Consider the following 26,966-nt stretch of genomic DNA (forward strand, 5'->3'; position numbering starts at 1 on the left):
TACGGTCGATTATTTCGAAAGAATGTCAATAGTTCTTGTTGTTGTTAACAAATAAACGAAATAAATACAATAAAATCCTTGCTTAAAAAAAGCAATCTATAGAAATGAATCAAAAGTCTGTTTCGTGAGTATCTAGATATTTTACAATTAAACAATATTTCTCAGCACCCACTTGTGGTTTCTTAAAATTCCTCGTTGGAAAGATAACGCTGGGTGGTACGAGGTATACTATGTTTATAGTTCATGGTTTTTGAAAATATACCTTTGAATCAGACTAATGGGTTAGTCGAAATAAAACTTCTAACCCCTTCTTTACTTATAAAGAGTAAGCTTCTTTTTGACATCTTGATCGAACCAAAATCAATCATATGATTGGTTTACTCCATATTTCCCTCAAAGGAGAAAAATTTAAATTTGGTCGTAAATAATAGCTAACTAAAGATACATAAAATTTCCCTAGTTTGCATGTAAGGGGAAATTGATAAAATAAAAAATCTAATCTCTGAAAATTTGAAAAGTACAATATTTTTCATAGTCTTTCAAGTGATCAACTGCTCCCAAAATTGTGAGGGTACGAGTTCTTCCATTTTTTGAAGGAGAAAAGTCGCTGGTAATGCAAGCCAAACCAACACCTTGAAAAGGAAGTAAAAATGAAGACACCGGGATGAAGGAGTTTGAAATTCAGAATTTATTTGGAGCAACCTCTTATTCCAGTAGAATTTTTTTTTCTCATTGAAGAACCTTTCTAAGGCATTTTTGATAAAAGTTAAATTTCAGAACAAACCCCTGCAAACAAGATTTATTCAAAGTTTCCAAAAATTTAATGAAAATGAGGTCATTTTAAAATTTGGTTGGAAAATTTCAAATCTTTGGAAGACACTTTGCAACTCGACCAGAGGAATGTAAAGAGATGGAAATACAGCTTTTCTGATTATACTCAAAGTTCAACGATCAATTCTATTGAAAATTCTATTGTAAAAACGTTGATTAGGTCATTAAATGAAAGTCCAGAAAAGACGGCTCGCCATACAAATTGGACGGTTTCTACATGATTTGACTAGTTCAATTTTTAAGAATAAGGAGCAATATTTTTACCAATGTATAACAAAAGAAATTCTTAACGCAATGATATAAATTGGTTCTTGTAAAACTGTCAGCAGTCGAATAAAATCAAGATGAAGTTATAATTTTCTCAAGCTCTAGCTTTCCATATTATGGTGCGGTCATGATGCGGTTATATCAGTAGTATCGCTAGGAAATTCTGAGCAAGAAGATATAGGTACCTTTTCGTATAGAAGAGGTGTACCCAAAATATAAGCCCTAAAAGTTTGCGCATAATCAGGCTTGAAACAAAAGAATTTTGTCACAACACGCTAATTATGCAGATTTTTTATAGCGACAACAAAAGAAACCTACCGGGTGCGCCACAAAAAAGTTTCTCTCTTTGAAACTGACTTTCTCAAATTCTAAAAATTTTAAAAGAATCATTCTTATTCCATTAAAAAGAAAAAAGATAAACTTAAATTTTGATAGGTCATTTATAAAATTCGGTTCATTAGATCGAAAGTTATGCTCAATTGAATAAAAAAGTTTCCTTTCAGAAAAGGCCTAGTCTAGCAAGCTAGACGACTAATTCATACATAGTAGAAATAAAGCAAAAAGTAATAAAGGGAACAATTTTAGTCGTCTAGAAACCTTTGTGCACTAACTCCAAATAAAAGAAAAGTGTCAATATTTGCAATTATAATTTTTTGCCGCTCAAAATAATTCTTGAGAAAAACATGTGTGTGGATTTGTGTATTGAAAGTTTTTCATTTGAGTTGATTTTGTTTTGAGAGTTTGTTATTGCTTGATAAATTGTTTTCTCGCTACGCAAGTTTCTGCGTAGCTAGCCCCTGTATCTATAAGGCTGGAACACCGGATTCTTCCAGTCGTTTATACAAACTAAATCCTGTTTTATTATTAGTAGTATTACACGCATTATAAACGACTCCAGTCTAGAAAAGGCCCGAAAACGTTTAAAATCGACCTATCAATTTTTATTTTCAAAATTGGCAATCATAATAGGCTTTACTTGATTAAGAGCATTTTTCAGTAATTAAACATATAAATTTTGAAACTGATGGTTCGAATGAGTTTAAAATCTTCATCAAAATCATTTTAATTTACTTTTACCGAAACTTTCCTCAGATTTTTGGTTCTAGACTGGATAAAGTCTATGAAAGCCTGGATACACCTCGAAACCCATATTTGATGTATTTTTATGAATTTTTATGAATCTTACCAGATTTCTTTGGCTTTTTTTCGACGAAGTTCTTGCTTTCATTGAAATTCAACCTTACTCTATATAACAAAAGGTCATTTAGACAGCTAATTATCATTTTTAATGACTGAAACGAAAATACTGATGCATCATGTAATTATGCTTCTGTTTAATTTGATAGGTCGATTTTTAACGTTTTTGGGCCTTTTCTGAAAGTAACTTTTTTATTCAATTGAGCATAACTTTCGATCTAATGAGCCGAATTTAATAAATGACCCATCAAAATTTAAGTTTATCTTTCTTCTTTCCAATGAAATAGGAATGGTTCTTTTAAAATTTTCAGATTTGGAGAAAATTAGTTTTAAAGAGAGAAACTTTTTTGTGGCGCACCCGGTATTTACTCGACATAAACTCCCTTAAGGGCAAGAGACCTGGTATATGACAAGCCGTTTTTCCATTGTTTTCAAGAAGCTGTTTTTCCATCTCTTTACATTCCTTTGGTGGGACTTAATATTTTGAAAACATGTCGTACGTAACAAACTGGAGGGTGAGAGGTGTGTAATCCAAAAACTTCATCTTTACGATATTGAATCTACGTTCAATTTAAAGAAAATCGCTTACCATATTTGCAGCGTAACCCATTTGTTCGGGAAATCTGTAGGTGAGGAGGGCGAGAGCAGCGGATGAAGAGCAAAGTGCTGCAGTGAAGAGAATGAAAAAGGGAATCTCTTTCTGTGGATACACCGATACTCTGTGGAATTCTAAAAAATAAAATGCAATGAAAAAATATCGTATGGGTAACCAAAGCGAATTTTGCTTTTTTGAAAATCTTGCCGTGTTTCGGTCTGTTACGGGTAGAGGTAACAAGAGATGTCTCTGATACTGGATGGTGCCAACCCTTAACAAACCGTAATTGCCGGATCTTTCCCTTAGAAGTTGAGTTTGGTTCACGCTAGCGTCTAACTGAATATGTATAAACAACAGGGAGCCACATTTTGTCACTGTTATTTTGCGCTTCTGAGTAACCCCAACAAAGAAATCATTTCACACAAATGAATGAATGCGAATGAATGAATGGTCAATGACACTCACCAGGAAGGAGTTCTTTGTCGGCTGCTTCGGTGCAAGTAGGATAAGGATGAAATAAATGACCTTTCTCCAATGGATAAGGTAACAAACGGAACGCTAAAAGTAAATCGAATTTTATATCATTAGGATTAGACATTAGGAAGTATATTATCATTATTCTCTCATGTAAGGATATGTTATCACATAATGGAGTGGGCAGCTATCACCGATTATGGGAAGGTGTGCAATATTTGATTTTCCATTAAGGGACAATTCAAAAAGTACGTACGCTCAAAAGTAAGCAAAATTCTACCCCTTCCCTCCTTGTACGCTCACGTACGCTTTGATAGTACCCCCTTCCACGTACGTACGTACGCTTTTCCAATTACCCCTCCCCCCTTCCTGGGTCTTGATTGTAACGATATAAAGTTAAAGAAACTAAAAGATTATAACAGGTTGACATATGGATAACACAATTAACATGGGTTGAAAGATTTATAATATTTCCATTTTTCAAATGTAGAAAGTTAGAAAAAGGTGGAAAAAACAGTTTGAAAGAGTTTGCAAAGCGTACGCACATTTCCTTGATTGACCCCCTCCCCCATGTACGCTTTCGTACGCTTTTCGAAGGACCCTCCTTAGAGCGTACGTACTTTTTGAATGGTCCCTTAGCTCGCTTCCGCAAATGATAGTAAAAGAACGGGGTCACATCAAAAAGGGCGATGGCAAAAGCGCTTACTTCCTTCCCAAGTACAATTGAGTAGATTGAGAGCACCATCTAGACGTTTCCAGTGTTGAAGGTGAAAGAAAGAATATGCAATGGCTTCACTATCGCCACGTTTCAGGATGTGTTCTGCTGGAAGAATGACGCTCTTCTCTTCTAATAAATACTGATCAACAAAAAAGGTTTTATAAGAATCGGAACAAAAACAAGAGCAAAAGTGTAGATAGTTCAAGGAAAACTTTCTTTCATATATATGATAATATAGACTTTTATATTTGTCATTAACAAGGAAAAGAGATTTTTTTACGAACCTTAGGTACGTGTGGGTTGAATTCAACAGCTCTGTGTATTGCTTCTACTGCGCTCATCTCTGCTGGACTCAAACCTCTCTTTGCTGCTAGCTCTGGTGAAAATCTGAAATTATCAATATGCAACTTACCAATTCCTATATAGAACATGTTTCAAGACTGAGTGAAGATCACTCATATTGTCATATTTGAGTTGTTAGAGATCTGGCTTTACAAGATGGACGAGTCAAGTTTGTAGGACAGGAGGAGAAAGGACTTACTTGTCAGCTACATTTCTTGCTTTCAAGAGGGCGGCTGTGTAACATATTGTTGCAGATTTTGGAAGACTGATATCTAAACAAAAACAAAAAGAATATGTTGCAGATTGATAAATGTCTGATTTGAAAAGAATTAAGCGGGTTGACTTTTAATAAACCTGCATCCCATCCTGCTATGAGGATGCAACCTGTAAAAAGAACTGACAGAATGTTCATAATACAGAAAGAAAATACTTAAATTTTGGTTAAAAAATAAATGCTTTGCAATATTAATCCCCTGGACTTCTTTTTCATAATCTACATTTTAATTCAAATTAAAAAACCAAGACTCACCATCATATTTCGTCAGTACTTGCTAAAAAATAAAAATCAAAAAATTAAATTTTACGGTCACCCTTGGTCAACAACAACCAGTCACTTCCGAAAAAGTAAATTACAAACATATCAACCATGTAAAGTAGGAAAGTTGAACGTAAAATTTAGAGGAAGGAGCATAACTTTATATTTTACAGCAAGGCATAATCATAAAAAATGGTTGCAATAATGTCTCTGTGATAATGAATTTTCCTCATTGTTCTAAATTCTATCTACCTGCACTTCAGAATATGCTTGTAGTTCTAGTAGTGCTTCGATCAAATTCTCGTGGATGTTGAGAACACTTAATAAAGGGTACTCTTTCAGCAACTGAAATATTGAAATTAACAAAGATTAAACGATTAGAAAAACTAAACCTTTTATTTTCAACAAGAAAAACGAAAGTGATCATAATAGAAAATCGAAATAAGAGAAAGTAAAACAAACTAAGGATTCTTAAAAACAAGTGTTTTTGTTTTCTTACATCTTTCATTAATTTGACTGCTTCTTTGGTTCGCCCCAATTTTCTTGCACACATTGCCAGGCGTCGTTTGACATACACACTAACATTTGTATCACGCCCTAATGGAATAGATTTGATAATTATCCATCTATGATTGTATTGGGGTCATTATCACTTTTCTTCTAAATTACTTAGATAGAGAGAGCACCATATCAACAATTTTAAAAACACCTTTAGAAAACGAGTGAAGTTAGAGAGTCCATCACCATATTTCCCTAACACCCTGCCTGGAAGTGCTTGGTATTCGAACACAATCCAATGCAGTGCAAGTCTGTGATCGAAACCTTCATACTACCAATCGAAAGGATGTTAGTGAGACACAGTGATAGCCTTATGGCGAGTGAAAGTATACCGAGTTTATCGTTCTAAGCTCACTTGACGTCAATCGATACTTCGATTATCAGTCGGATTGAGAGAAAACGAATTGAAAATCCACTTACGATGACACAACTCAGCATCTTCGTCCGCTGATAAACTTTGATATTCTTTCAAACATGTATCACTTGCTTTTAACGCCTGCTTGAACAAATTTTCCGCCTTAAATGGAAATTCAAGATGGTAAAAAAAGAAACTGACAGAAAGAGGGAAGATTTGGAAATTTGCAAAAGTTTTTTTCCCACTCATTCTGCCATCAGATTCATGTTATAAAAATAAGCTTTGGATACTTAGAGATTGTAAGAGTTTGTGCGTAAAAGGTCATAAAAGTGGGGAGGTGGAACTTAAGCTTGGGAAAAAGAGGGGGTAGAATAAAAAGAGTGGGTTGAGCTAAGAAAGAGGGGGGTGTTATTTTTAAGGAGGAGGGGCTTTATACTCCTCTGCCCACTATGCATCTGATTGAAACACTATAAAGGTTTTGGTTATTTACCTCTTCAATGGTGGTAGCTTCTTCTTCGGCTAACAAAACATAAGCTGTCGCACACCTAAAACAATATAGTAATATTGTATATTCAAAATATGTGAAGAAGATCATCTCTAGCTTAAAAATAGTCCATCTTTATCTACTATACCCTTAGCATAGCTGGGCTAAGAAAAGAAGAATCCATCTGACAAGTCTATGAAGCTTTGCAGTGAAGAAAATATACTTTTGTTGTGATTCAGTCAACACATCGTGTGCCATCTTTATTCTTTGTTCAGCGTCTTTCTCTTTCCAAGCTTCCAACATTTCTAGAGGAAAGTAACTTTCCATTTTTTTATTTCTGTTGCTACTGTTTGTTGCATTCAAAATAATAATGTCATCAAATAAATAATTGACTGTTGTATTTTGTTAGGGTCATCAACGTTCATCAATATATCAACCAATGTAGGAAGGCATTTGGAATGTTTCGACCTTCTGAATCAAAATTATATTTCGTAATATTTTCATTAAAATCAACTTTCAAGTTTGACTAAGAAGGTACCCCACCCCCCTTTCAACTGCAACAAACACACTTACTTGCATCACCTGGTCTTGTACTTGTTTGGTCTGCTGAGCAAGTGAAGAAAGACTGAAAAAAAGTGCATTACATTAAGTTGATAAATTTTGCCAAAATTCGTCAAACTAAATCCTCGCCAAAATTACTACATTCGGCAATTTGCCAAATTAAATCCCTGCTAAATTTAACAAAAGAGAATTATGTGAAAAATCACAACTTTTTAGTATATTTTTGAGTAATTTTCATCCATTTCAGAGTGACAAAATTTTCCAATTCGCCAAATTAAATACCCGCCAAGTTTAACGAAATTGATCTATTGCCAAATTTAATCCCTGCCAAAAATCGTATTTTGGCCAATCGCCAAATTATATCCCCGTCAAAAATCGTATTTTGGCCAATCGCCAAATTAAATCCACGCCAAAATTTAATCACTTAAGGTAGTTTAAAAAATATAATTCAATTTTTTGAGGCTCAGAATGGTTTTGATTAATTAGACAACTAAGAAGAACACGTACCAAATGATCTTTTTCTGATAAACTCAAATCATATGAAGTCAATGCATTGAGGTTCAATGTCCACTTCAACCTAAGAAGCAATGAAATACTAAGTCATCATTATTTAACCAAATAAATGGTAAAGTACTAAGTAAACGGTTCATGGTTAAAAAAAACAAGTGATACTTTTAGTGACCTACCTGGTTATGCATTTAACACATATATAATTGATATCTACATAAGCGTGACCATTAAACAATCATACCGAACACAAATAGTGACGATCTATTTAAATTAGTTGTTTGTTTCTTATAAAAAACACGTTTAGAAACCAAAATTTCATGCTCTTGAAATATTCTTTCATATTCAAGAGTTCGAGAGCAAAAAAACATATCTCATCAAAAATTCAGTAAATTCAAGAACATTGATGTATGCTTATTAATAGTGATTCTTATAGATAAACATGCGTTTTTTGAGCCAACAAAATCGTTTTGCAAAAATCTGTTTGAACCATCTTTTACCTGTGATGGTACCTTACTTTCCTGCAAAAAATCAGAAAAAAATAATGATCCAATTTTTCACAAAGTCCAAAAAACACATTTTTTAACCGTTTTTTAGCCCAAATTTGCCCAAAAATTATCTTCCAAAAATCGGGCTCCGTCACATTTGAGGGTTTATAGTTATGCATCTTTGTGCAAAAAGTCTTAAAGAATGAAAGAGCCAATCTCGAGAAAAGCTAATACCTAAGTAATTGATAATGTGCTTATAAAAAAATATCGAATTTGGCCAGTTTTTCTATAAAAACACGCTAAGTAACCAAAGTTTCATGTCGAAACACACATATTCTTTAAAAGTAAGCCCTCCTGAGAAAAAAAACATCTATCTCATAAAAAAATTGAGTTATTTGACTAAGAACATTGATGTATGCTTATTAAAAGTGATTCTTATAGATAAACATGCGTTTTTTGAGCCAATTTTTACCTACGATGGTACCCTACTTTCATGCAAAAAATCAGAAAAAATTAACGACCTAATTTTTCACAAAGTCTAAAAAACCCGTTTTTTAGCCGTTTTTTGGCCCAAATTTGCCAAAAAAATTTTTTTTTTTGAAAATCGGGCTCCGTCACATTCGAGGGTTTATAGTTATGCATCTTTGTGCAAAAAATCAGAAAAAACTAATGAGCCAATCATGAGGAAAGCTAATAACTAAAGAACGGACGAACGGACGAACGGACAAAGGTTAATTTATAGGACCTCCACCGGGGTAGGTCCAAAAAAGATGAAATTTTAAATTTTTATTAGCCGCCACCTAACAGTAAGATACTGTACAGAACGCAAAATTTTACTTTCATAGTTTGAATTGATCTTATAAAATTAAAACACAACTTTCAATATTAAATTTATTACAATAATCTTGAAACCTTTGATATTCAGCACCTCTCAACAAACTCATTGGATTTCTCCATACTTTACATTCTAAAATAAAGTGTATATATGTTATGAAGATTTTAAAAAGTAGCTCAGTATTTGCTTAGTGAAGTTTGACTAGAATGTAAACCCAAAAAATCAATTAAAGATTATATAGTATTATAGTAGCCTGGATATCCAGGCTGTAAACTATTTCACAGTCTAGTTTTTTATATTTTATGTTCTGGTTTACAGTCTGGTCTCCCTAGAGCGATTTGCATTCTCCATATGAGAATGCAGTCCGCTTGCTTGCACTTTGCTAAAGCTGTAAGGACCAATCTACACGGCGCGGAGCAATTCTGAAGCAAAAATAGGATAGTCCTCCACTTGCTAGTGAAGATAGAGCTTTCTGTTACATGAAAACATGAAAAGAAGAAGACAGTTCTGTTTTGCTGCCCTGGGTTGGTTAAGAAAGTTTTGGAAACATGGGTTTGCACTTTCATTCTCTAGGGAGACCAAGCTCTATAATTTTAGAACTTTGTATGTTGAGGTAAATTTAGCTTTATCTAAAATTTTGAGTTTGGATATCTAGGCTAAGATTATAGAACTATAGAGGCATTATGAAACTAAGTAAACCATTGCAAACTAAACCTTTTGTGGTCGATCATGCAGAAAAATGATTGATACCTGCTATCATTTGCTTAATATTTTGTTGTTCAAATTTGAGTCCAATCAAGGGAGCAATATGCGATACTGATAGCTGCTCGATGAACGATGTCCCATATTTCCGAAAATACATCCATTCAAATATCTAAACGAGAGGTAATTGATGAAAATGATTAATGCTTTTGTCTCATGCCATGCCAATCGTCATTTAGACAAGCTTATGCTTACCATAATAGCACTAAACCATGAAAATCAAACGCTGATGCCTTTGCTTGAAATTAGGCATGATATTTTATCGAAAAATATTTAGGGGCATGATCGTGTTATGGCAGATTATAGGATACCGGACCTTGCGCCCTGTACTTGCACACAGCTAACAGTTCTGGGTAATAAAAAAATTACTTTGTTTGCTGACCTGTATGGAGCATACAAAGACTTTGCTGAACTTAAAACAGAATCTGAGCTTACCAAAAAGATACCAGAAAGGAAGGATGAAGTTCCAGTCAAAGCCACATAAAACTTTGGTGTTAAAGTTGTCATCACAAGGCTTGCTAAAATTGGAAAATTAAATCTCTACAATTTTACAAAGGAAAAAACCAGCTGGAGAGACATTTAACAAAGCCTATCATACTTACATATATATGTTATTAGTCCTTAAAACTGATTGGATTTAGTTAATCACAGTATTTCTGTTTTTGATTTTTATTCCAAAAATCTGGAGAAAAGATTCTTCGAGATATTACTGAGAGCCATTACTGTCTAAAACATCCCTTGTGTGGGCAGACTTGTGGACAGAAAAATTAAAAAAAAATCAATTAGGTCCATAAGATAATAAAAACATGTGGTGAATTTTTTTTTGACAATCTTGCTAGTCCCAATGTGAAATCAATGGGTGTTGAAAAGGAAAGTGAAAATTCAGAGCTCAATTATATGGCTTGATAAATGACAGATTTTCATCCAAAGATTCCAATAATATTATAACATATCTGAAAATTATTATCATTAATAAAGCCTGTTTCGGCAAAGGGAATTGGTTTTGGGGAACCAAATACATACAATAAGATTTTAATAACATTTATTTACTATGAAAACAAGTGATATTTAAATGTTTGAGCTTTATAAATTTAATTTTGAAGACTTGTTGCAAAAAATCAACCCCTGTTCTGATATTAAAAATTATAATTTTGGACTTTTTTTGAAAAAATTCATCTGGAAGTGTAATAAGAACCAAAATCCAGGGAACTGGTCTAGACACACATTTTCCAAGTCAGTACTCATTGCCAGTTCCAGTCCAGTAATGCCGCAGCGTGGCATGTCGCACTTTGCGTAGGTAACGTGCCTGCAGGGAGATTTTTCCCTGCAATGCAGGTTCATTCTGATTGGTCAGATTTTGTATATATTATACTCAGCAGTACTTTCGCACGCATTTTGATAATTTCGATGTGCGCACATAATTTATGGAAAGAGCTGACTCTGCAGAAAAAAGGAAAACAAATGAAAATGAAAACATAGATTCAATTAGAAACAAAATGGCTGTTGGCTAAATACATGTAGCTCATGTTTTGAAGTGGTTTTTAGTAGTTTTGAAAGTCTTTAGCTTGTGAAAGACTGTTTATAACATTCTGTGTCAGACTAATCTACCTGTGCCAAGCTCTATAATTTTATAACTTCAGGCTAGCTCTTAAGCTCTATAACAGCATCTAATAACATGAAAACCAGAATATGATTTTTCAATGCGAATCAAAACTATAAAGTGCACTTACAAACATCAATTTGTCGGATCTAACAAAATTAATAACAGCACTGTCATCATTGACAATCAAACAAACGATTTTCTGTCAAGAACCTTGTAAATATTCCAAAAGCTTCCATCGAAATGAAATGATCTGCCACAGCTAAGTCTACCATTTTAGCGCACAGTCCGAGGATTGAGCCAAGAACACTCGCAGAACGCCCGCAAGCTCTCGCGTCTGTGAAAAACTTTAATCTGTAAATCATTTTCTCAAGCAAAGAGACGCGAAGCGATTCTAGGATTACGTTATTGCCAGGGATCATCAGCCGATAGTATTCAATTAAATCCCTTTATTTTCATTTCTGGAACTTTTGCAAAAAAAAGCAAAAATACAGAAGTTGTATTTTTTACTGCTCTAATTCACATACTGAATTTGAACTATCTTCTATGTGGCGTTTTTTTGCAAACTTCAAAAAACTGATTTTTTAAAAGTCCAAATACACGTTTCCCATAATTTTTATATGAACAGTTAGGGCTATACTGAACTTTGTGAGGTGAGATATTTTTTTCTCTTTAATTATGAGCTTGGATTCCGAGGCTACGTGGCATGGAACCTTGCTGAAAAGGTACGGTGGAATTCCAAAGCACTTTGAAAAATTGACTGGATTTCTGAGTGCTTTTTTTATCTAAAACTTCCTGTCGTCCACCCCCTATATCAAATTCTTTCTGGAAGAGCCCATTTTCATATTGGGCCAGGCCCAATTGATAGTTTGGTTCATGTCCTCTGAAGGACTCTAAATATTTGAGAAAAAGTGTTTCATTCTGAGTTGGAAAATCTATTTCTTTTACCTACTTTTCTTCTATAAACAACATCCACTTCACACACAGAAAATTTCCCCCGCGAATACAACAGTCTTTTGAATAACTAATTACTACTCCACAGTTACCTAGAGTAGGGCGGAAAAGGCTCGTGCCTCACACAGTAACAAATTCGCAATTTTAGTAAAATAAAGTTTTGGGTGAAATATCTTACCATAGAAAGTAGCTAAGATCATCAAAATCTTTTTTAAAACTAAAGAGACTTTAATTAGCTTTCTTCTAAAACGGCCACGCAAGGTAAAATAAAACGTCTGCTAAATGATGCACCTTACGCGCCCACGCGCCCTCATATTTCTTACGTGTCTTCGCACCCTTTGCGCCTTAAGATTTCGACGCGACCTAGGATTTTGTAGCGAGCACCTCACTAAAAACTGGGATTTTTTATTTTGCTTCTTAGTGAGTTCCACTTTGATGTTTTTCGAAAAATAGAAGCCTTTCGAGTGCTTTGACACAATTTCGATTATTTTGCTACTGCAGGAGCTTCGAAAGTTAAAAGTGACGTCAAAAAATCGAATGTTTAGAGCACGAAAACCTGGGCTCAAAATATTCGAAAATGTTGCAAAGTGAAATAGACGTTAATTGCATAAAAAAACGCAGGTGGCGTCTGGTATAGGCTAAGGATTTTGACACACCTCATTTGGACATGCGCCACATTTGGACATGCCCTTAAATTTTGACAGACGCGCTTTGGAATATTTGAAATGTAATACTTCATTTAAGAAGCGAAATAATAAATTTTGATCTAAATGTGATAGTAATTAGCTTTCAACATTTTCTAAGGAATCAAAGGATTGAACTTAAGATAATCATATTTTGTCAATTTATTGGCAAATAACTAAAAAGTAACAGTCAAATTATCAGGGCGCGTCAAATTTTTAGGGCACATAGAAAAGTTAAGGTGCGTAACATTTGTGGGTGCGTGGGTGCGTGGGCGCGAAGGCGTGCAAGAAATATGAGGGCGCGTGGGTGCGTAAGGTGCATCATTTAGCTCGGTAAAAAGACTCGGTAAAACCCCAATTTTTGGTTTTCGCACATGCAGGCTACCTTGCCGAGATTTGGTTGAGCAAAATCGAAACTGAGTGCCAAAAAATCGTTGAGTTTAGCTGGGGAGTCTTGTTAGCCTGGATATCCAGCCCGTAAACTTTTCTTTTGATTTTGATATTTCTTATGTTTACGGTCTGGTTTACCTAGATCGTCTGCATTCTCATCTGAGGATGATTATGCGGATATTCTGAATGGTGGCGCGCGTATAAGAATTTATGCGAGCCGACTTGAAGTGTTCGCCTAAATATTTAGGTGGACCGCGCGGGCGATCAGCAAGGCACATACGCTGCTTTGCAAATCTCCCTGACTTTTCTTCTTCGAAGCAAATAACAATAGAATATCTAATTATCTCCCTTGCAATGCACTTCATCCGAAAGAAGACACCATCCCAGCGTGCAAACACTTCAACAAGGGAGGACATAATTTCAATAGAGATGCTAAATTTACGATCATTGAACAGCTAAGAAATATCGAAGGAAATGAAAGCCAGCTGAAAAACACCATTCTATCACGAGAGAACTTTTGGATCAACAAACTAAAAACCTTAAAACCCAAGGGTTTAAACCAAGAACTCAATTTGATAGCGCCTTAAGTCTGTGTTTACACGTCCATTTTTTCCAGATCACTTACAGACGGCTCATAAATATACGTCACAAAAAAGTGTTTATTTGACGTCAAAAATTTTTTTTTTTGTTAAAAAAAACTAAATTTTTTTAGCTAGAAATATACCTTGAAAACGGCCCTGGCCGAAACATGTTGGAAATTTCTAGCATCTAATGGTATTCCTGTCTCGATCCTCCGTCCGATATATAATTATCTCCCTTGGGTGTTTGGCCACGCATCCAAATAAAAATAACAATGATGGTAGTACTCTAGGGGCTGAGTTAGGTTAGGAAAATTTCGTTATCAAGAGATACGAAGTACTTACGTTTTGTAAGTTTTGAAAACGGAAGTACTTCATAGCTTGAGCGAGATAGAAAAATTTTCAGACCATAGTTCTGACCTTTTTCTTAATCAGCATAAAATTTCTGATCGATTGGTATATAATATGCAGGGTTTTAAGCTCAAAAAATATTTTTCTTAGGCTAGCAGAGCCTAAGAGCCCATGTGACGAAAGAAAATTTTTAATACGCCATTATGGATTTCGAAATTCATGTAGAAAAAAAACTTTTCCTGAATTTTAATATTTGAACGGTAGAAAAGGCCCTCCGAAAATTTCAAGTAAATTAAGTAAGCCAATCAAATGTTACAGCCACGCAAATCTGGAACCAAAAAAGTCATTTCAAAAAATCGAAATCGAAAGTGCTTCATATCTCCAGATAGCGAAATTTTCAGTCCAAGATTCTGACCTTTTTCTTAATCAGCATAAAATTTGTGATCGATTGGTATATAATATGTCTATGTTTAAAGTCAAAAATAAAATTTTTTTCAAGCAAGAGGGCTAAAAAGGGTTGAAATCTAAAATCCGCCATTATGGAAATTTGAGCCTGATCCAAATAACGCCACACACGTTTTCTGACTCTTTAAGGGCTATACTTTCATGGTCAAAAGAAAAAATGACTATACACCGATGCGCATACGGGACCTAACTCAGTCCCTAGAGTATAGGGAAGAAGTGGGAAGATCAAAACATGGGAATTTTTAGATGTTCTGGTTGTTTTCTGTTCAATTACTTGCTTAGATATTCTTGTTTTAATCTTCTTAATGACTTGGTTGCATCGTGTAAAGAACTAAAAAGGTATATCTTTATTTTGCTTCAATTCTTCTTTTCTGTTTGCCAATTTTGTATTGCTGTTTTGGGTTGGATTTTGAAAAATTTTCTCCAAAATTCACTTTGCACTTTTTGTCTAAACAGACTTTCCACCACACTGTCTATATTTATGGTCAAGGCTGCCATTCTAAATTGATTTATCACTGCCTGGGGTACCATCTTGAAATTATGCATGTCATTATGTGCATATATTTATTTGCAGCCATGGGATTCATGTAGGAAAATCTGTCAACAGGGGTTCACCTGATTTCTAGGTGAACCAAGCTCTATAATTTTAGAACTTTGTCTGGCTGAGGTAAAACTTATTTTTTCTAAAATTTTGAGCTTGGATATCCAGGCTAGAGTCTTGTTACCGAAGGAGCTATAAAATTGGAACTTCAAATTGATACCATAGAGTCGTTTAATATCAACATGCGTCTATTTATTTCGACATAGATGTAGGCTGGTCTTCGAAATAAAAAATCAAACATAAACAAATACATACCAAAGTTATCAATCAATCACTAAATTGTACTCTCCCTATCACGTCACAGATTGTTGAAATGTAAGAAACATGAAGTGGTTTTTTTTCGAAAAGAAAACTTTAATGATGTAGTCACTAAAAAATAATTAGCATGCTTTCATTCAATGGAACGAAGATATCCAAATCAAAACAACATTTTGCACAAAATAATAAAAAGAACCCGGTTTCCTTTTGAATTTAATGTGACCGCCATCACGACGTGCAGCCTATTAGCGCCTAGAGCGTGTGTTCTTGATAAATAAGAAACGGGAAACCAGGCTAAGCGCGCGAATTATTTTTATCACGTGACTTGAAGCGTAATAAAGTTGTAAAGTTTTAATGATGGACACGAGAAAACGAGGAAGTGCAATGTTTATTGAACTTCTAGTTTGATGGATGAACTTGTTTGATAAGAATGATTCAAAGAATTTCATTCAAGGTTTGTTTTGATTATTTTACAGATCTGGTGTCGACTTTAGAAGACGCATGTCGATATTAGACGATTCTACGGTATATCTCAAGAACTAAAACTTTTTGCCAGGTAAATGACCCCTAATTTTTTCTCTTATGATAAGGTGCTTTAGTGAGATTGACCATTTTGTTGTTTTGGATTTGAGCGGGCGAAATTTCTGTACAAAACCAAAATATAGCTTCGTTGGATATACCGTGAGAGGTCCTAAAGCCGACAGCCCAGCCTAAAGCCGATGGGGTCTTTCAAAGATACAAACTAAAATAAAAACAAACCTTTCGCTGTGACGCAACGAAGATACCAAAGTGTCAACTAAACTGAGAGATTTGATACACTTAACCAATTGAACCAAATAACAATAATTGCTTCTTATAACAAAACATATTTTTTTATTGCAAATGCACAACGTCATAAATGACAACAGTAGTAACAGCATCATAAAAAGTAACGAGATGTTTTGATTTTCCAAAGCACACGAAAATATAAAAGAGGTCTGTGTACGAGCGTGCTCATTTTGAAACGTTACGTAATCAAGCCTGGTTTCTATTACTTTACACTGGCACTTGGCTTGATTGCGGGGCTAGGACTTTGTGTAAGGATACATATAGACGACGTATATTACATTATATTATATATTACATGATAAGAATACAAATAGACAACGTATATTACAATTATTATGTATTACATGACACCTTGCTCCTATTCTAGTAAAGATAATATATGTCGTCAAAGAGTACACTTAAATGAAGAGCTGTCCGATTGCGGGCCTTCCGTAAATAAACATCCGGACTTATAGGTGGTAAAAAGGGCGTTGATAGTTGCCGCCTCATTGATTCGATGTTTGTTATTCAAATTAGTGCTACCACATCCGCCCTTTTTTCAACTTCGCGCCATTTTTACAATTTAGTCTGTTTGTTTCTTAATGGAAACCAGTCCAGGTTGTTTCGTATTTTTCCCGCACAAGTCACTTTTATTACAAAACTGTTATCGTTTTAAACATGAGCAACTGATCCAGAATAAAAGGTAATTATTTTTACAAATCACACTTTTTAATTACATTAATTGACATCTTGACATTACAGCTATCTTGTTAGATGTTTTGTTTCGAGAGTTCTAGCAATAGTTTATCGTTCAACTTGGAGAGGGAATGTTTGTAAACATAGAATTTTTTTTTTTTCATAACAGTTATTTGGCAGTTACATCAATATGCCTTCTTACCTGTCTTTAAAAATATAAATAAAAGCAATCACGGAAAAGGACTCGAAAAAAAAGAAGACATAAGTGTGAGAACAGAGTAATCAAACTCGTTAGAAAAAGTACCATTAGAAGTCATAAAAAATCAACTTGAATAAATGCAATCGAAATTCCAGAGAACTTCATAATTCCCCAAACAACATTACATTACTATGTCAAACTCCCATCACATAAATTTTACAATTACGTCAGAGTAGACTACACTCGCCACCGAAGAGGTTTATTTGGAAAGGGTAATTATATTTTATTGTTCGCTTCTTTTTTAAAGATTAGCCGGGTTGGAAAAGTATGAATTTCTTTGTACATATTTTACCTACCCCAAATATTTAGGAGGCTGAGTTTTAAACGAATTGTCAAGTTGAAACGAACGATAAATGTATCAAGGTCTGTTTTATTTACCCCCTGGTGACTTAACTACGATGGCCCATAAGGGTCAAAACGCGCACTTCTAGTTTTTACGCACTTCCAGTTCTTATAAAATTTGTGAACTAGAACTGCCTAGGGTCAATGGCCCAGAAGGCTCAAGTGACACTGCGCACTTCTGACTTTTTTTCAGGGCGGAAAATTTCCAAGTGAGCGGCCCGCGCGATGAAATTTTTTCGGTCTTTAAAATGAATGTCGAGTTACGCAAAATGAGTTAACATTTCTGAGTTGTTCATATCAAGAGTTACAGGTTAAAATTTCTGAGTTAAGTGCTAGTCAGCAAAATCCCCCCAGTGGCAAAAGTCGGGGAAGCTAAAAAGTGAACAAATATCAACTTTGTTTTTTTGCCTCCACGCCGCTAGCATTTTCCGCCATTGGACCACCCTAGTGCATGAAAACTAGAAAGTGTGTGGGTGTGTTTTGAGTCTTTTGCTGTGAACGCCAAAATAACTCGAGAATCTGAGAATCTACAGGAAGGAAAATAACTCGAAAATTTAAAAGAAACGAAACCGAGTTAAAAAACGAGAAATGATTTCAAAATTTAAATGAGTTAAGATACCATCAGAGATAACTCGAGATTTTAAAGTCAAGGGAAAAAAACGACCTACAAAATTGAGAATGACGTCATATATAAGGTACAAAATGACGTCAAAATTTCCGAAAAATGACGTCATAACTCAGTTTTTTCGTAACTCGGTTTTTTTAACTCGAGAAAAATAACTCGGGATTTCCGAGCCTCTTTGCTATTATCATTAACTCATTTATTACAACTCAACTCATTTATTACAACTCGGTATCTATTTTGCTGACCAGAGCAGCTATCTTTCGACGGGACTTTTGCGTCTTTAAAATATTTTTAGAAGTGCGTAGTGTTGTCACAAAAAAACTTGGAAGTGCGCAGTGTCTTGTGAGCCTTCTGGGCCATGACCCTAGACAGTTCTAGTTCACAAATTTTATAAGAACTGGAAGTGCGTGGTGAGCCTTAGGGGCCATCGTACTTAACAAAAGAGACTTTACTCGATGTTACAATCCAATTATTGAAAGTTTGTCTCGGCCTTTTTATAATGAGCGAGACATACGTTCTCTGATTACGCAATTTTCATATTGACATTTCGAGGCATTTTGATGTAACTGTTTGGGGGGTCGGAATAAGGCTGGGCTGTCGGCTTTAGGACCTCTCACGGTACCGGTTGAAATACTTGCGGTGGTTGGATTCTAGGATTGTGTAATAATTGCTCAAGGAACTTCAAAAGTTGAGGTTTTTGGTGGGAAAAATGAAAACAAGGTTCCAGTTTTAGCTACCGACCGACCGACCGACCGACCGACCCACTTTTAAAAGCTTCTAAGACACGAACCAAACAATCAATTGGACCTGGCCTCTCTGCGCGCACAAATGATAATAGTTAACCTCTATAAAAGCAAATCAGTTACCATCATAGTTAAATGTGCCAAATTCTCTTACCTACCTTTGATTACCTTTGATGTGTTTCAGCAAATTCTCTGCTCACTCAACCCGTGGGGTCCAGTGTTTGACCATTTCAACAATTGAATTCGAGTCAGCCATCCTGTAAGGGAGATAGGCAGGGAGCAGTGGCTGGTCGGGAACATCTTGCAGAAATTGATCAAGTTGTTTTTTGAAGGAATTTTTGGAACATTTGGTCATGTCACGTATTTTTCTTGGTAACACATTGAATAGTCTTGGACCGGTGTCTGAAAGGCAGCTCTTCCAAATGTTCTTGTTCGTTGTATTCACTGGTTTGAGGTGGCATTTTCTTCCCAGGCGTTGGTTTGTATATGAATAAATACCGCCTTCCCCTTCACCATAGTTAAAATTTGGCACCAGTTGTTCGATTATACACCATGTATATATAATTTGGTATCTTTCGCGTCTTCTCTCGAGACTGTACATGTTGAGGTGTTTGAGCTTCTCCCAATAATTCAAATTGGGTGGAAGTTGGATCCCTTTTATAAAGGATTTTTGCAGATACTCCAGTTCTTGCATCAGGGATCGCTTTGTAGGAGACCATAGCTGGGAGCAGTATTCCAGATGCTGAAGTACCAATGTCTTCCAAAGAGTGATCATTACTGATTATCTCTGGACTTGAAGGTTCTGTATATCCAGGCACTTATACCCTTGACTCTGTCAGTGATCGTTTGAATGTGCATTTCATATGACAGGTTGTTTGATAGCAGGATACCCAGGTCTTTCACTGCACTTTTTATTTCGATTGGCTGCTGTACATCTGATTTGTAGACTGAGTGTACTTTCAGTTGTTCATTTTTTCCGTATGCAATGTGTTCAAACTTTTTTCCATTGAGCTCCATATTGTTGATGGATGTCCAGTCATAGACTACGTCTAGATCATCTTGAAGGAGACTCACATCTGCAGCGCAAGATATTGCCTTCATAAGTCTTGTGTCGTCAGCAAAAGATGAGAGGATGGAATGTTTAATCTTTTCGTTTATGTCACTAATCATTACCAGAAACAGGAGGGGGCCCAGAACTGAGCCTTGTGGAACTCCGCTTGTAACTTTCGCTTCATCTGATAGGAACGTGTTTATGGAAACTTTTTGGTATCTCTCAGTAAGGAAGGATTGTATCCAGTTCAATAGTTGTCCTTTGATTCCATTGATTTTTAGCTTGTGTAGTAAGATGTGATGGTCCACCTTGTCAAAGGCCTTGCTGAAGTCAAGGTAGATTACATCAACATTTTCATTGTTTTGTAGGTGAGATATCAGTCTTTCTACATGAGCCAATAGTTGACTCAAGCAAGATCGCCCTGGTCTGAAACCATGTTGTGTTGGATTGTATAGGTTGTTTTCTTCAAGGTGGATTTGCAATTTCTCTCTGACTATTTTCTCAAATATTTTAGTGGTAATTGATGTCAGCGCAACAGGTCGATAATTCTCTGGTAAACCTTGATCTCCTTTCTTGAATATTGGTGTAATGTGGCTTGTTTTGAGAATTTCAGGTGTGATTCCTTTGTCAAAGTTGTTTTGCCATATCATCTTAAGTGGCTTAGAAAGTGATTTCTTGCACATTTTGAAAAACTTTGCTGGCAAGCCATCTGGTCCGGCTGACGAGTTGGCTGGAATAGTGTCAATTTGTTGGATGAAATCATCTTCTGTGAAAGTAATGTGCTCAAGGGTTGAGGAGTCTTTTGTCTCATTTGAATTCAGAAAACTGTAGTCTGTTTTGGGAGTGGTAAATACTGAACAGTATTGCTTTTGTAAGATGTTTGCCATCTCTTGTGAGTCAGTTGTTAATTTGTTGGTGGTTGGATTTTTCAGTGGGCCAACTTTAGGTTTAGTTTTTGTGAATCTTTTTGCATAGGAGTAGAAGTATTTAGGATTGCTTTTGATTTTGAGTGAGGCATCCAGCTCTGCTTTATCGCGTTCATTTTTGTGGGATTGCTGTAGCATCAGTTCAATCTCAATTAGTTTCTGATTTGTTTTATTGGTTTTGAAATTCTTTTTGGAGAGTCTTTTACGTTTTCTCATAAGAATACGACGATCTCTTGGAATCTTTGAAAATTTTTTTTTTTGGAGGTTTTCTCTTTGGCAAATGCTTTTTCACAATCAGAAGACATTTTTCAAGGAAGTTGGCATATTGACGATTTGGGTCATATAGATTTGTGTCCAGTTCTCGAGACCAATTAATCTCTGTTAATTCTTTGTTAATAATTTCCCAGTCAATTTTATCACTTTGGAAGTTGTAGAGGTCAAATTTGCTTATTAAGTTACGTTCTTCAGTTTCTCCGAATTGATTATCAAAATTCAGATGTGTTGTAACATCTACAATAAGATGATCTGAATAAATAGTAGGTGAGCATGTGTAATTAAATACAGTGTCTGTGTTGTTTGTGAAAAGAAAGTCTAAAATATTACCATCACGGTGTGTTGATTTGTGTATCAGTTGATTTATGTGCAAGTCTGCTTTAAAAACATTTAAAACGTCCAGAAGCTGTTTATTGCAATTTTGTGTTGGGGTTGAAGTCTCATCATTAAGAGGTGTGTGTGGTATGTTAAATCCCCAAGGATGTATGTGTCAGGTGTACAATCATTAATACTATCAATTTTTGCTATCATTGCAGAAAGGAGTTCTTGTAATTCAGGTGCTTCAGATTTGTGGTCTGGATTGTTGGGTTGTCTGTAGATAACACAGAGAAGAATATTAAATTTTTTTGATAAAAGCATCAATGCTTCATTTACTCCGTTTGAGAATTCGAAAATGGGCTCGAAGAATGGTGCAATGTCATTACGCACATAAAATGCAACGCCTCCGCTTGCTCTGCCATATTTCGATTTTACTCTGTCTCTGTTTTTCTTAAAAAAAGTGTAATTTTCAATCTCAAGTTCTCCTTTTTTGTGATTGTCCGTTAACCAGGTTTCGGTTAAGCCTAAAAACAGTTGTTTTGAGCTGTTTGTAAGATCTTTGAGGTAGGGTACAGATGAAGGTTTTGTTTGTTGGCAAAGTCCTTGTATATTGACAAACGAAAACATATTCAGTGTAGGTTTAGAAGTAGTTTTGGTAGTCGGGTCAGCATCAGTAAGGGCAGTCACTGTCCCAGTAGATTCCTTGGAAATGTTGGTTCCATTGTGGGGTGCTGGGGTGGTAGATGATGTGGGGGATGTTGACGATTGAATGTTTGTTGAGGTTGATGTGACAAATCGTGGTTCCTGAATTGTATTTGTTGGTTTTGGTTGCTGAAACAATTGTTCACAAGAGAGATTATTTCTGTGCGAAAGTTGTCCAGGATTGCGAGAAAATCCTGAGGTTCATCATTACGATTGTTTTGCTTTTTCTGATATCGTTTGGTTCCCTTAACATGCGTGAATTTGCAGTCAAGATTAAAGCATTCCCCTCTTGTAATAGATGATGAGCACATCCTCGGGTGGAAGCTTTGGCACTTGGTACCTAGGTTGCAGCCTCTTAGTTTTGGTATGGTTCTCTTAAGTAGGAGACTACTCCTAAGAAAGGTAATCCTCTACTTTGGGCATTCTCTTATCTAGAGTATAATCCTCGCGCCTGCCTTTCTTTAGAAAAATACTGAAAAAAATAAAAAATAAAAATTCTTACCCATGTTGATGCTTTCCTTTAGCTTCAGTGGACCCCTCAGGAACCAAAAAAGAAATACAATGAGAAAGAACCATATCCCCCATAAATATTTCCAGGACCAGCAAATCCAGGAATGGATTTTAAAAAGGAAAGATTTATCTTTTGTAGAAGACGTCTGCTCTTCGGTCGCCATTGTCTGATTGTGATTTGTGACTTTCACTTTTAATTATTCCGCAAAACCACCTAAATCATATTTCATCCCAAGAAGAGTTTCGAAGAGAACGAATTTTTTGAAAAGGCTCTTGGTTCATTTTAGCCGACCGGCGTGACATTGAAAAGTTTGGTAAAATAGAAGAGAGGCGTTGGGGGGGGGGGGCGGCGAAGGCGTACCGTGAGTATCACACATACACCTCGAATAAATATTTTCTCTTTGTAATGAAAACTTGACCTCTGAGTCTGATACTCAGGGTGGCGAAGGCATGTGTAGTAGAGATGTTTCGATCGATTCCATGACGAGCTACCTACTCTGGCCCCTATAACACGGGGTAGGGGGAGAGTTAAAGCCTCGTTGTGTGGTGCCGGGGACTGGCGTAGAAGCCCGGGGGGGGGGGGGCGGGGGGGTTACTACCCTTGTCGACCGACGGGGGTGCTCCGCTGAGGTTCGAAAAATGGACCCTACGTGGGACTCGAAATTCGCGAAAAAAGTGACCCTGAATGGGACTGAAATTCCAAAATTTTCTACTTTTTCCCCAAATTTTCCAAAAATAGGCACCCTACGAAGGACTGATTTTTCTATTTTTGTGTTTTTGCGAACCTACCTGGGACTCGGGGAGGTTAAAAAAGGTACCCTGACCAGCGGAGCATCCCCGTAACCCATCTTGCCCTAGTACCATCCCCCCGGGCGTAGAAGGAGCCCCTAATTATATATATTCATGCCCAAACGGACCATGAACAAACGCGAGCAAAATTAAGCCTCTGGTTCTCTCCATTTCAAGTTGTTTACACTAGTCCCTACCAGACCTACCACCAGACATTTAAGTCTCACATGTCAAAAAAAGGTTTTTTTTTGTTTTTTTTTTGTTTTTTTTTGGCTAATTAACATATATGATATTGTCTAAATAATCGATAACAGGTCGTCAACAACCAACTATTGGCTAATTTCCCGGGGGGGGGGGGTACTTAGGCAAAAATAGGTGCTGGGTATGTGCGGACGGTAAGGGTCGGGTTTTTCACCTTTCAGAGTCTCTCTAAGGGTTACAAAAATCAGGAAATTTCAAAGTAGTCTCTCTAAGGGTGGGAAAAATCACGATTTTTAGAAAAAAAATTTGATTTTGAGAGAACAAATTACCAAAAAGTCTCACTAAGGATAGGAAATTTTTGAAAATCAGAAAAAAATTTTCGAAAAAGTCTCTCTAAGGGTCACTTTTTCACTAAAATTTGGTCTCTCTAAGGGTCGGTTTTCGGAGGTCCCGTCCGCACATACCCCTCATTCACCAACCCTAGTAACCCCCCCCCCCCCCGCCCCGGGGCTAATTTGAATGGTAATCTTATTCAAGATATAAGAATTGAAATCATTCCGAGACTTGAGTTAAATAAATTTCTTTGTTCCGCAAGCACATTTAACTCTTCCTAAATCTAACTTGAACGAACAGTCTTATTTGTTCGAATTACAGAGAGATTCGAATTATGTCTTTTTAGCCAAAAAGGAAAATTACACTTTTGTTTCGAGCTAAATATTGCACTTACGCAATTTTTTTAGACTAGCAGATAAATGCAACAACAAATTTGGACTTAAAAAATCAATATTTATTTATTTATTGTCCCCCCAGTATTGATTCGTCAAGTCTGTTAAGCTAGGCACTGAAAATCAAACTCAATTTGCGCATACACGAGAATACGAAAGTATCCTTCCCGGAACTCAGGCAAATTTAAGGCATGTCCAAATTTACCTGAATTTTTTATCACCGTTTCCACTTGTCATAGCATATAGCATATCACTTCATGCGTCGAAAGAAGCGTATTGGAATGTAGATCACTGGAATAGCTGTGCCATAATTACTTTTTTCATCCAAAAAAAGATATCAGGCAAAAACCAAAAAATGCTGACGTCAGCAAAACTTGTTTTTTGAATAACTCCAGTTTGGCTTATGGTATAAACATGAAATTTGGACAAAAGTTGCATATCATTAATAGGAACATTTTTGCATATTTTTTTTTTCAAAATTTTGCTGACGTCAGCAAAATACGAAATTTTGCAATAAATTGCTGACGTCAGCAAAATTTCAAAAACAGTTTTTTTCAAAATGGTACTTTTGACGATGTGCAACTTTGGTCCAAATTTCATGTTTTTACCATAAAAGCATTAAGGTGAATTTGAAAAATCTGGACAGAGGCCTTAATTTGCCTGATAAGCGATGGGCAGCTAGAGTTTTTTGTTTACATCTGTGGTGTTTTTGCAGCCTTGATTCTTTTTCTTCAAGTTCATTCTTTATGGTTTTATTTGAAGCAGATCGACCATGGCTTGCAAAAATTGATTCATTATTGTAAGTAGGTTAGCAAAAAAATAGTGAGAATAAAAAACAAAACAAAATGATTACACCCCAAAGTACATTTAAAAGGAAGAAATTTGGCGAGAATTTAATTTGGTAGACGGCGGGAAATAGAAATTTTGGTGGGAACTTATGGAACGCCATAGCTGCCATAAGTGCTCTTTTTGTGCGCTCTTTTTTCATGATATTCGCTCTTTTAGTTCGCTGAACTCTTTCGGTTCGCTCTTTTGTTCGCTCTTTTCATTCGCTCATTCGCTCTTTTCATTCGCTCATTCGTTCTTTTCATTCGCTCATTCGCTCTTTTCATTCGCTCATTCGCTCTTTTCATTCGCTCATTCGCTCTTTTCATTCGCTCATTCGCTCTTTTCATTCGCTCATTCGCTCTTTTCATTCGCTCTTTTGATGCGCTCTTTTATTCGCTCTTTTCATTCGCTCTTTTGATGCGCTGAACGCGTTCAGTTTGCTCTTTTATTCGCTCTTTCAATTCGCTCGTGCGCTCTTTTATTCGCTCTTTTTGTTTGCTAAACGCATTCGGTTTGCTCTTTTCATTCGCTCATTCGCTCTTTTGATGCGCTCTTTTATTGCGCTCTTTCAATTCGCTCTTTTCGTTCGCTCTTTGCATGCGCTCTCTGTTCGGCAAATCATCAGTTCGGGATTTTATCCATTCTGCAAATTATCAGTTCCGTAAATTTAGTGTTCTGTAAAGTAGCTTATTACGGCATGGAAACGGCTAGTTTCAGAAAAAAAATTCTGAAGTCTTTTTTTAAAAGATGGCTGACCAAAAGTTACATACCATTCTGCAAGTATTAGGCTTACATAATTACGTTCAGAATTTCAAAGATGAAAACATCACATCTGATATAATTTCGATGTTATCAAAGGAAGATTTCAAGTCACTAGGGCTTACAGATAATTCTACTATCATGAGATTGAGAATTAAATGTCGCTTTATTTTATTTTGGTAGTATTTTTATCTTTATCTTATTTATGCTTGTTGTAGTTAATGTGTCGGAACGGCAGAACATTTTTAGTTACCGTACATCATTAGTTTTCATTTTGTTATAAAACAGAAGCTCCATTTCAGTAACTTGTAAACTTATTCAAACTTTACATTTAATTGTCGGTTGAGAAATAAATTTCACCTTGTTGTGTTATGATTTAATAGCTTTATTTAATTATAAACCTTGATGATTGAAAAATTAAAATTTTTGGCAAACTTTGGGGAATATCTCAAAATCACACATTTCACGGATTTTGAGTTTTAATGAAAGTCCCGCCCATAATTCTATCGAAACTTGAATAGCCGAGTCGTTCATGAAAAAAAATTTCGTTTTCTTTCTATTATTTTGCTTCTTGGTCAAAATTCTGTTAAATTAATTTTGTCATACTGCGCATCAAAGCCTGGGGGACAAGGTTGCGTGGCCAGCTAGAGTGTGTTGAGTGAGGAGGACGGGACTAACTGTGGTGAAATTTTAGATTGTACCTCCTCTAACTAAGGTAAACTAGTAAATATATTTTGCAAATATATATCTAGGTTCGTCACACGCCTTTTAACTTTTGATATGGCTCGAAAACATAGCTAGTTTCCAGGGCATTCTCTTCTTTTTGAAGACAAATCCCGGGGGGGGGCTCGATCTCGAAACTACACCGTATGTTCGGACAGAAATCGGGGTTTCAAAATCCGACTACAGTGCACTGCAAAATTTGCTGAAAACCGACCCTGCCTGACAGTGCATTTTTCGGCCGTTTTCCCCCAAGTTTTAGCAAAGATTTTAAAATTTTTCTCAAATTACCTACCCTTGCCT

General features: G+C 35.8%; 1 protein-coding gene and 1 long non-coding RNA gene across 2 annotated transcripts; one reads left to right on the plus strand and one right to left on the minus strand.

Moving 5' to 3' along the window:
• On the minus strand, positions 1-22,844 carry LOC136804708 (protein ST7 homolog). The gene is made up of 18 exons (XM_067061320.1): positions 22,634-22,844; positions 9,945-10,027; positions 9,498-9,621; positions 8,825-8,879; positions 7,425-7,494; positions 6,930-6,981; positions 6,580-6,661; positions 6,363-6,417; positions 5,938-6,034; positions 5,459-5,556; positions 5,212-5,304; positions 4,954-4,975; positions 4,624-4,696; positions 4,367-4,469; positions 4,071-4,221; positions 3,356-3,448; positions 2,885-3,024; positions 1-632 (listed from the first exon to the last, which is right to left on the minus strand). The coding sequence occupies exons 1-18, from the start codon at positions 22,803-22,805 to the stop codon at positions 540-542; spliced, it is 1,656 nt and encodes a 551-aa protein (XP_066917421.1). The 5' UTR covers positions 22,806-22,844; the 3' UTR covers positions 1-539.
• Positions 16,072-16,919, plus strand: LOC136804731 (uncharacterized). Its single transcript, XR_010846300.1, has 2 exons — positions 16,072-16,364; positions 16,815-16,919. It is a non-coding gene; the product is annotated as an uncharacterized lncRNA (long non-coding RNA).
• Positions 22,845-26,966: the final 4,122 nt, after the last annotated feature.

The sequence above is a fragment of the Clytia hemisphaerica genome, unplaced genomic scaffold (assembly GCF_902728285.1).
Source record: "Clytia hemisphaerica strain Z4C2 unplaced genomic scaffold, Clytia hemisphaerica genome assembly, whole genome shotgun sequence".
NCBI lineage: Eukaryota > Metazoa > Cnidaria > Hydrozoa > Leptothecata > Clytiidae > Clytia > Clytia hemisphaerica.

Bases quoted from the DNA above. Each gene is read 5' to 3' on its own strand.
- LOC136804708 (XM_067061320.1), bottom strand. From the start codon at position 22,805: ATGGCGACCGAAGAGCAGACGTCTTCTACAAAAGATAAATCTTTCCTT. The intron at 10,028-22,633 runs GTAAGAATTTTT...TTCCAATTTTAG, and splicing joins AAAGGAAAGCATCAACATGG to CAAGCCTTGTGATGACAACT. The intron at 4,470-4,623 runs GTAAGTCCTTTC...TGATAATTTCAG, and splicing joins GCAAGAAATGTAGCTGACAA to ATTTTCACCAGAGCTAGCAG.